This window comes from Rhodamnia argentea, chromosome 2 (assembly GCF_020921035.1).
Source record: "Rhodamnia argentea isolate NSW1041297 chromosome 2, ASM2092103v1, whole genome shotgun sequence".
Classification (NCBI taxonomy): domain Eukaryota; kingdom Viridiplantae; phylum Streptophyta; class Magnoliopsida; order Myrtales; family Myrtaceae; genus Rhodamnia; species Rhodamnia argentea.
The window spans coordinates 16,107,719-16,119,308 of NC_063151.1; the positions used below are offsets into that span (position 1 = coordinate 16,107,719).

At 40.8% G+C, this 11,590-nt stretch overlaps 1 protein-coding gene across 1 annotated transcript; it reads left to right on the forward strand.

The window, feature by feature from the left end:
* Positions 1-215: 215 nt before the first annotated feature.
* On the forward strand, positions 216-5,894 carry LOC115727108 (probable LRR receptor-like serine/threonine-protein kinase At2g16250). The gene is made up of 5 exons (XM_030657268.2): positions 216-403; positions 790-2,950; positions 3,608-3,736; positions 4,498-4,520; positions 4,835-5,894. Exons 2-5 carry the CDS (start codon positions 1,044-1,046, stop codon positions 5,425-5,427), a joined length of 2,652 nt encoding a protein of 883 aa, XP_030513128.2. The 5' UTR covers positions 216-403; positions 790-1,043; the 3' UTR covers positions 5,428-5,894.
* Positions 5,895-11,590: the final 5,696 nt, after the last annotated feature.

An 11,590-nucleotide genomic window follows, 5' to 3' on the forward strand; every position in this document is an offset into this window, starting at 1 on the left:
TGTTTCTGTATGATACTAATCGACAGGTCGTCATTGGTCGCCGCCCAGCCCAATAGAAGATAGCTATATGCCTTTTTGGCCAAAGAAACCCAGAAAGAAAGAAAAATCCAATGCATCATCAATGGCGGCCGTGCGCGTGACCCGAATCCTTTGAAAAGTCAAAATGCACGAGCCCCCCAAAATCAAAACTCTCGTAGCGTCACTTTTGCCTCCCCATTTCAACATCCATTGCCATAGCCACCGCGGCAAGTACACGACCAGACCCAACTCCGAACTGCCTCCTTGAACATCTCGGCGAGTCCCGGTCTGTAGTCCCAAGAAGAGGAGGGCGAGGAAGAGTCATTAAATAGCTCCGGTGGCAGGGAAAGAGATGTCGTTATCGGCAGTGAAGCCCGGCGGTTAGGTACACCCTCTCACCCCCACCATTACTATCTTCTCCCTCTCCCTCTCCCTCTTTAATGCATCGCTCAGTCATCACGAAGTAAGCAAAACCCAACCCAGAAAAGAGAGAAAGAAAAAGCAAAAAAAACAAAAAAAAAGAAAAGAAAAGAAAGAAAGATACCTCCATGTCCATGTCCATGTCCATGCTCATGGCCATGTGTTGCTCGCTTGCCCAACTTAAAGACACATTGACCGCAAATTTATGAATTTAGAAAAGACTACGAGCTTTTTCACAGACATAGGATATATGATCATGGTGTGATGCATAAGAGAGATTGTATTTTGTGAATTATTTTAATAGTAGAAGGAGGGGAGGTGTCATTTATTCTCAGGGCGTGGTTTGGTCAGCGTTTGCAGAGGCAGAACCAGGAAACAGCAACACCAGCATCGAATGCAGAATCAAAGCTCGTGATTGGGAGTGGCAAGAATTACAACAGAGCAGCGACAAGAAAATAAAGAAAAGCAAAATGGGAAACTCTCCCCAGAAACATTATTAATCAAATACATGCATATATTGGAACACCCACAAGAAGAAGAAGAAGCATTTTTGTTACTGTGAGATGCCCAAGAAGATTAGGAAGCGGCTTTGAGTTCCATCCGCCATGAAAGCGAAGCAAGTTCTTGTTTTGGCGGCTCTGGTCTTGTTCTTGATCCAGTGCGCGGCGGCCCAGCGGATCACCCTCAACTCCAGCATCGAGTGGTCGGCATTGCGCCGGCTACGGTCGTCTCTGGGGCTCCGAGCCCGGGACTGGCCCATTAAGGCCGACCCGTGCCGGAACTGGACGGGCGTAGAGTGCCGGGACGGGCAGGTCACGGCTATCAGCGTTTCGGGCCTTGAGAGGACCAGGCTTGGGCGGATGAACCCCCGTTTCGCGGTGGATGCTCTCGCCGATTTGACCCTCCTGGAGACTTTCAACGCTTCCGGGTTCTTGCTTCCCGGGTCAATACCCGAGAGGTTCGGATATGGCCTTCCGGGTCTTCGGGGACTCGATCTCCGGTCCTGTGCCGTGAACGGCGCCATCCCAAGTTCACTCGGCCGCTTGAGCAGGCTCACGTATCTGTATCTATCTGATAATAGTCTTACCGGCAATATTGCTTCCAGTTTGGGGCAGTTAAATGAGTTGTCGGTTCTTGATCTTTCTAGGAATTTCTTGACTGGGTCTATACCTGCTTCATTCTCATTGATGAGTAACCTTTCTACGCTTGATATTTCATCGAACTTTATATCCGGGACGGTACCGGTAGGTTTAGGATCCATCTCTAGTCTTCAAGTGCTGAATCTTTCGGATAACAGCCTCACGGCATCAATTCCTGGTGAGTTGGGTAATCTATCTCAGTTGGTAGAGCTTGATCTCAGCAAGAACTCTTTTTCTGGCTCTTTGCCTGTGGAATTGGGAGGGTTGAGGAGTTTGAAGGGGATGAGAATTGGTGGTAATGGTTTAGAGGGTCAATTGCCAGAGGGGTTTTTCTCAGGTCTCGCTCAATTGGAAGTTGTGGTTCTTCGCGAGAATAAACTGGACGGAAGAATTCCTAGTGAAGTATGGTCCTTGCCTCGGTTGCACTTAATTGACATATCCGCCAACAACTTCACTGGGGAGTTGCCGTACATTGGTTTGAATGGCAATGTCACTCGGGCAATTTTCAACTTCTCGGAGAACATGTTATATGGGAATCTCAACTCTTCGATCAGGTTTTTCAATTTAACTGATTTGTCAGGGAACTACTTGCAAGGCAAAGTAAGTGATGATAGTCGGAGAAATGCTACTCTAGATAGAAACTGCCTGCAGGTTTTGCCGGATCAAAGGAGTTTAGCGGATTGTAGGCTTTTTTATTCTGAGAGAGGCTTACAGTTTGATGATTTTGGAGGGGCGGGACGAAACAGAAGATGGGTGTATATACTGATTGGAGTGTTTGGTGGGCTTGCCTTAATCGTAGTTATGGTTGTAATTCTGGTGCTGCTCCTGAGAAAGTGCAACAAGGGCATCCCTGATCAAACAGGCATTGCCGGTAAAGGGCCTGCTCCACATGGAGACGGCCAAATGGTTCCTAAGGAGCCTTCTGAATTATCGGGTCTTGGAGATGTATTTTCCTTTCAACAGTTGGCCTATGTGACCAGTGATTTTAGCGAGAGTAATCTTATCAAACATGGGCACTCTGGGGACCTGTACCATGGCATTTTGGAAAATGGGACCATTGTCGTCATTAAAAGAGTTGATCTGCGTTCATTCGACAGAGAATCATACATAAGGGAATTGGAGATTTTCGGGAAAATTTCACATACAAGATTCGTCCCACTCTTAGGTCACTGCTTTGAGCATGAGAATGAGAAACTTTTTGTCTACAAGTACATGCCTAATCGAGACTTGGCAAGTTCGTTCTACAGAGCGACTGATTTAGAGGATGAGAGTCCGCAATCTCTTGATTGGATTACCCGATTAAAAATTGCAATAGGAGCTGCAGAAGCTCTATCATACCTACATCATGAATGTAACCCTCCTCTTGTGCACAGGTATCTGCTTTCACTTATCCAATTTTAAGTTGATTCCGTTCAATTTTGTTGGCATTGGAAATAGTTGTTTATCGGAAATGGCTGTTTATCGACCATTAGTGGCACTAGCCTATATGCCTTGTTCATAATTTCCTATATTGTTCAACGAGTTGATGGCTAGTCAAGCAATCTATACTGCATGTTATCAACATGTTCAACTGTCATATATACTGGTGCTCTTAGATGATGCACAAACTGATGATTCCTCATCACGCTACATTGTACTGCAAATTGCACTTCTCACTGTGTGTTAGCTTGTTTTCGGTTCCCTTTGCAAGTATTATTTCTCTGTTAGCTGCTGATATTAGTATAAAAATATCTTTGTCAAAGCGGGTGTGGCATCATTTGTGAAAATGAACGCTCTGTACCATACTGCATGCTTTATTTCTCTACACGAGCTGATAAAACTGTCACAGCACAAGCGCTTTCATGAGATAAAGAATCTCGAGAGCGATCATACTTGATTACCTTAACCATTGTGCAGCGTGCACCTTTTTGTTTTCAGTGTCTTAGGAAGTTATATCTCTTCTGTAGAGTTTCAGATTGTATATTGGCCAACGCCTCTTCAGTGTGAATTGCACAAGTTGAACTGAATATTTTCTTGTTATTTGGTTAAAGAGATATTCAAGTGGGCAGCATACTTCTCGATGATAAATTTGAAGTGCGAGTTGGAAGCCTGAGTGAGGTTCGTGCCCAAGATGGGGATCCTCATGGCAATGTTATTACGAGATTGCTAAGGAAGCCTCAGTAAGTACCGTTTCATTCAAGCCTATCAATTCCCCATTGCCTGATCAAGAACCTGCACAATGACACTAGTGAATGCAGTCCCAAAAAGATTTAGAAGGGAGTTAGAGGAACAAAGTTTATAAAAGATAGAGGAGTGAAAAATTTGTATCTAAAAAGAAAGAATTTGGATGTACATCTGCTAGATAGATGGTAACACGAAGATGACTTCATAGGTGGCGTCAGTTTATCATTTCCACTTCAATGCTTCTGAGATGGCTGCTAACTTGAGATTCTTGTCAATACTAGGTCCATGGTGAAATTAATAATCAGATAGGTGTCCGGTTAGGGGTCACTTGCAGAGCTAATTGCTTTTGCCCATGTACTTTAGTAGGACAATACAGCAGTAGCTGATATGTTTGATCTCCCCTGCTTCAATTATGGTATTCCGGAAACCAATTGCCTTACAGTATAGTTATAGTGGTCGTACATATATTTCACTACATGAGAATCTACTGAAAGGCAATTCTCAGTTAAATGATTCACTCGACCTGCTGATGTTGGTGGAAAAATTTGTTCACTTAAATTAATCCAGCCAATCTGAAGGTTATTTTAATTGCTCCATGAGAACGGATATGGTGATATATCGTCATTATGCAGCTGTATGCTAAATAGTAGATTTCAGTTCTGCTTAGCTCCATTATTTTTCTACAGAAAGTGACTTGTTTGTATTATTCGCACCACATCTCTACTTATGATGGCAATTCTCTCTTTGTGATGTGCAGGACGTCTGAACAGGGCCTTTCTGGTACGTCTACTTCACTTTCTTGTGGATATCACGTCATCTGATATCCCATGTTATGCCTGTATCGCCTACCCACACGATAGATTACTTGGAGATTATATTCGGGTGGGAGTTAGTGTAACGTAGATCATTGTCTACGTAGCCATCTTAAACATTCATTTTAGATACAAGTACAGGTTCTTATTCCGGTATTGTCGGTTATCTGAAGTAAATCGAATATGTTGGTGGAGTGAGATAAAATTGAAAAGACCAATTCTGAGCCGTGTAGTTCAGTTTATTGGATCATGATCTAAATTCTGCTCTATGCTAATGTGCAGGATCCTCATCAGCTAATTGCGCTCATGATGTGTTCTGTTTCGGAAAAGTCTTACTTGAACTTGTGACGGGCAAGCTTGGCATCAGCAAATCGGATGATGCCACAACAAGAGAGTGGCTGGAGCACACTCTATCTTGCATCAGTGTGCATGACAAGGAATTGGTCACAAAGATCATGGACCCGTCTCTGATTGTGGATGAAGACTTGCTGGAAGAAGTGTGGGCCATGGCAATTGTGGCTCGGTCATGCCTTAACCCTAGGCCTTCGAAACGACCACTCATGAGATACGTGCTCAAGGCATTGGAAAACCCTCTCAAAGTGGTGAGAGAGGACAGCTCCAGCTCGGGGAGGCTGAGAACTGCTTCTTCGAGAAAGTCTTGGCATGTCGCCTTCTTTGGTAGTTTGAGACATAGCTCGTCAGACAGCAATGCCATTCCCATGCGAATCAATAGCAATGGGTTCAAGCAATCGGGGAGAGTAGGCTCTCACAGTAGCGGTGGGAATGACTTCTCGTCATCGCACAAGAGATTATCCAGCGAGATTTTCCCCGAACCAATTGCAATCATGGACATGGAGAGGCTGGATGGACATTAAGAAAAGAAGCCTCATTCCTTCCAGAGAAGAACGGAGCTGAGTTTGCTTAAGCACCCCACTCCTTCAAGGGTCTGTTCTGTTCGTTTTGAAACTATTTACAGAGGAAACCGACTCTGCCCAACCCTTCTTGAGATTATAATCCACTGAGCTCGACATAGATGAGTGTGAGCTCATTAGTTTGAGTGAGTTCGTAAAGAAAGGCAGATAGAATATGTTTTAGCCCCCATTCTTCTTGGCTTTTCTGTCCATACAAGCAGCGATTTTTCGTGTCATGATTTGCTCATAGTATAGCTGCCAAAGTAGATTAGAAAAATCTGTGAATGATATGGAGAAATTCAAGTGCCATAAACTTTGCTTGTGTTAGTCTGTTAAGGGCGTCAGGAAGCCAACTCTGGTGTACCTGAAGAACATTTTTCCCTCTTCAGGTTTTGCAGTGGACAAGAACATATTAGATATAGTTTCAGAGATGACTATTTCAATGTGAAATCCCAGGTTTCTTGCTTGGTGTGTCTTAATGATTGAAACTTCATTTCGTATTCGTTGTTGTAATATTTTGACTGGATGCTCCCAAGAGCATGATTCGTCTGTCAGTTTTGACCAAAAACAAGTTCTTCCGGTACTTGGGGATGATCTAGTCATCGTTTTACAAATAATTCTTGCAGCATATTATCTGTTTTGCAGTCCACTCCTCAACGGAATCAAGTTAACAGACTCCTTTTCGAATCAGCAACTCCATAAAGCATTCCCCTGAGAATGAATTGTCAGATTAATTATCGAATTAGCCTCTTAGACTGGAAAAAACCAGCACATTAGCCACGAAAACATCTAACCATCAGCGCTGAATGCAAATGAAAACAATGCCTACCTTTATGTTTGGACATATTCGGGATCGTTGTACTAAAACAACACGATTTAATCGGACACTGCGACTAGTAGACTCAGAACATGACCTTCGTCACCCCAAAATTCGAGAGGTCGTCATGGGTAATTCACTCTACCGCTAGCTTTCACTATCCAGTACTTAGTGAGTTAAGGTTCCTTCGTCACAGTTCTTTCGTTGTCCGGACTCGGATTGATTTTCACCCTGGCCATGTTTGATTTGAAATAATTTGGAGCAAGTAACATGTATGCATCTACTATGAAGCACTGACACTCTCCAGGAGGCCTCCATGTCTTGTCGTGTCGTGTCCGATACTCCGATACTCTTCAACATGCAACCGACATGTGGTCAGTGCTCCTGACATGCCAGTGATACACGAGTCTAGCATCCCGACATGCACGCAGTCATTTTAAGCATTTTCAATAAATTAGAGATCAAAATGTCTAATTATCAAAGATATATACGTAAGTTATATCTCAAACCATTCCAAAATTAATATACCCAGCTAGTAAAAAAAAAAAAACACTAATCGGGGATCCCTAATAGAAGGAAAAAGAAAAAACTCACCGCTGATATTTTTATATATACATACATCAAAATATACATTTAATATACAGCATGACCCAATGTGTCGAAATTCTCTATTTTTGGAAAAATGACGTGTCATGTCTTATCGAGTCGCGTGCTGCGTGTCAGTGTCGTTGCTACTTAGTGCATTTATAGTCGCATTATGAGGAAAGCTTGGAGACTTGAGAATGGTAACGTTTCACACGTGGAATCAGGCATTTGTGATGGGCTACTGGATCTAGACCTTGGTCTTCTTGTAATCATTTATCGCTACTTCATCCCTGGAAGCGCAACGCCCCACCTCCCGATCATGAGTTCAACATAGTGCTATTTTGGGGTCTAGATCTACAGCCTCCCTTGTGAGTGGTTTTCAAAAGAGGTAATTTGCCGAGCTACTGATAAAACTGATGAGGTACTTGTAAGATTGTAACCTCTTGTATCTAGCAATATCACCTAGAGAGGGGATGAATAGGTGATTCTGAACAGTTTTGAAAATTAATGTGGGATTTAAACAAGTTCAAAACTCAGACTGAATAAGTTCAGTAGAAAGACGTGCATACAAATAAAAATGGTAAGAGAGTTTAGAGAAAGAGAAAAATGTACGCAAAGTTTATAGTGGTTCGGTTTTAGCAAGCCTATGTGCACTATCTCTCGCCGACAACCGATTGGCTGTATTTCATTATATGAATCGTTGAAAGGTTATAAGAGATGTATCACTTGATTACTCTTACAAAGACCTCTCAAAGATAAACTGAATGGTTATTTGGGATAAGAATGTGAATCTGAATAACTCGGGCACTATGAAATTGTATGTTCTAAACTCACTCGGTTGGTCACTATGGATCTTCCTTTTATATTCATACCTCTAAACTAACCGTTGGACATGTCTTCAAAGGATCGCTCTTCAATCGCTGATTGGACACCATCAATCACGATTGAACGAGACAGTATCCGAGAAGATATAGTAGCCGTTGGAGTAAAGTCCGAACTCTTCAGATTCAATCACCCATACAACTATATCCTCAGTTTCCATAAATAGAGTTAATTCAAATCTTCAGCAAAATTATTCGTGGAAGGAAATATCTAATTGAAGATATTCTCCCAATCTGATTGAAAAATAATATTGTCAATCAAAGATTACAAACTTCCATAAATAACTTAGCAAAATCGAAAACTTGCCAAACGTGGGTCTTCATAATTTGTTGAAAAGATATTGCAGAATTTGAACATAATTTAGAAGCAGTCTTCAAAAGAAGAAACTTTTTGAATATGAACAGACTAGAACAGTGACTCTGAGCTCCAACAATGTCCTTGCTGATGTGTCACATAAATCTTCCCATGATTAAGTCTTCGGAGGTAATAATTTCCTCCATTTGAATAAAAGACTTTAACTATCTCGGAATTAGATACGTAACAACTTCACTATGAGTCCGAACGCCAGGTTTGAAACAATATAAGCTTTTATTCAAGTGTTCATTCGTGCAATAAAATGTTAATTTACTTTAAACGGATTCTTTCCAAATAAGGATAGTTTTGTCGGAATCAAAATATTCGGAAGAAGGTTTTCTCAACAATCTTCCTCTTTTTGATGATGACAAAACTTCCTCAATAAGAATAGATTTGAAAAGATTTTGAATAAAATATAAGCACATAAAAGATTTCACAAAAGTAATAAACTTTTATGCCATGCGAATCTTTTCAAAAAGATGTGCATTTGAAAATACATCAGTTCAATATAAGCACTATCAATAGGAAAAATATCATCAAGTGTTGTCGTTTGCGAAGAGTGTTGTCATTTGTAAAGATAAGATAAGATACTTCAACTTAGCGAATGATGTTCCTCCATAGTGATGACTTGCATATGTAATCCTGCAATCCTACAATATATAGAGAGGCAATTGCCTCTCCTTTTTTATCATCAGCAAAAGGAATAAACAAGATAGCACACAAACCAAATATTATTTAGCAGAACTATCAATCCATAATAAGGACGTAATAGTGTAAGTCAAAGCAGTCTACATCAAAGTCTAACAAAAACAAGTCAAACAGCAGCTATTTTGAAAAAAAAGTTAAAATAGTAAGTGGTAGAGGTGGTTTAGTGGACGAAGAAAGAGCATCCTTTGGCTCTTTATCACTCTCTTGCTGACCTTCTACAAGCTAACCCTGATTTCTTCCAGACGAACCAGCAACAGTGGTGGCAATGTTTATGAAGACTTGCAACTCTGGGAATTCTCGAGTAATTCTTTCGTCTCGGATCAAAGTGTAAGTCCCCAAACTTGACATCTCAACAAGGAATAGGCAACAATACTGATCAAGTATATTTTGAAAAGTGTTTAGCTTCTTTAAAACCATATTCTCTACTACATCTAGCCTTTGCATTTCTTCTGTCTGAAGTTTCTCTACATCCGTCTAAACAAGACTCTGATATGATCTCGTATCCAACTGTTCTTGGATGAAGGCATTGAGAGTTTCCTCTCGTGTCAGTTTCCTAGCAGGTGCGGTAACTCTACCTTTATCAACTATCGGAGCCTTTCCTTTTTCAAAAGAATCTACCTTTGGAGTTGCATGCAGAACTCGTTGTACATTAATCTCCCCCTAAGTCTGAACATGGGCTGCATCTGAGGTCTCTTTTCCAGTTCCAATAATAGTTGATTCTATTCCCTAACGTAACTTCTCCTAGATCTCTACTCCAATAGCAGCAACATCAGATTCCTTTGCAATGGGTCGCTCCCCTTGAGTATCTGCTTTATCTCCTTTGGGTTGCTCCCTTTTGTTAGCAGGTTGTTCCATCTAAGCAATAGATTCAGTATACCTCTGAACAAGAGTAGAGGTTTCAGATTCTTCATTCTTCTCTTTTTGAATCTCTGCTATTTTATTAGAAATCACTACTGCAAATTCTACATCAACAATAAGAAAGTCGTCCACCTTATCAACTTTCATATCAGCAGACTTCAAAGAACTATCGTCCTTCAAACTAGGAACAAGTTCATCAAAGGTTGATGCTACTTCTCTATTTTTCATATGCTCTTCCCACATTTCTATGTACTGTTCCTGAGCAAATTTTGCTGCTCTCTGCCTTCTTTGCAGAGGTTTCTTCATTTTCTGCTTGCTTACTCTTCTCACTCTCATGAGCCTTACGGATATCTTCCTCTTTGTTCTTTAGATTCTCCTGTTCATGTGTTATGCCAGCATCTCCACTAACAGCTTCTCCTCTTTCTTCCTTCCCATCATTATTGATACCATCATCTGAATAGATGCTGGGAATGTCTACAAATGAAATTGAAGGAGTGTTTTCACCATCAGAACCTCCTGATTCTTCTTCTTCTTCATCAGATCCTTCTTCTTCAGAAGTTTCATCCTGAAGGATGGTCTTCTTTCCCTTTCTTGAAACTGTTTTCCTTCTCTTTGCAGATTTTTTTGTCTCTTCATTCTTCTATTCCAGTTCAACCTAAACCAGCACTCTATTCTTGTTCATCCAACCTTTGTCAGTCAATCTGAATCTCAATTTCTACACCATGGTCTCTCCAGTAACCATGATTTGGCTCTGATTTTGAGCCAATTCACCTGGTATTTTAACTTTGTGATAATTTAGAATTAGAGAGACTAATCCGGCATATGCAACTGTCCTTTCAATTTTTGCACAGTCCTATACATATGCAGCAAAACAGTATGAGCTAGAGAGAAATTGTACCATGTCAGTAGTCCCACATCAACTTTGCCTCATACTTCGATATGTCAGTCTTTGAAGAGGCTTTTAGTATAAGGCATTCAATCACAACTTTATGCATTACAATTTGCTTCAGTAGGAAGTCATTGTTTGCAATGTGAGCCTTTGAATCCCTAGAATAGTTCTCCTTTCCAGTCAAATAACTATATGCTGGTTCAGGTTGTACTTCAATGGGCTTAAAATCTTTTGCCTCAACTTTCATAAGTTTTGCAAGTGCATAAATATGCAAATAATACCAATTAGCTCCAATGCTATAGAACAAAGAATTTCAATAAGTAAAAGCCAATGTTGAGCAGAAGTAGGCCACCATATTAGGAAAAATAGATGCTCTAACAGTCACAAAATCTCTCAGTTTCATTTCTTTCAAATGTCTTCATATAGGGATACCAACTCTATCAAAGTACTTAACATCAAATATTCTGTGAGGCATGACTTCTCTTTCCTTCAGGGCCTTGTATCTTTCCAGATGTTTTTGGCTCAGAAAAATCTTATTTTTGAAACTTTTATTCCTGGCAAAACCGTTTCTCCTTTTATAATCCTTAATGATGACATCATCATTGTCATCAATCCTCCCTCTTGTCTCAGTATCACTATCCTCCAACATAGGCTCCTCAATAACAATCCCTTTTGTAGGAGTCTTCTTTGGTTTGGGTATACCCGACACCACAACTTTTTCTTTACCCTTTTGAGACACAGTTTCAGGAATATCCGTAGCAAGAGGAGTTACAGTTTGAATAAGTTGTTCCAAAATCGCAAGATAGTCCTTCTCACTAGCAAACTTGTGAATATTCAATAGTTTCAAAATCATGTCGTCTCCTGACCCTTGATTCTTAAAGGCATCGCACAGAGGTTTGATAGAAAGAACCATAGCAACTCTTTCATCAAATAGAGTCTTAGACAAACATAACTCTCTAAGAGCAATGTCATTGTCGTCTTCATGTTCGGACATTGAGACTTCTTTCGGAGTGGTGTTGCGAGATCTAGCCCCC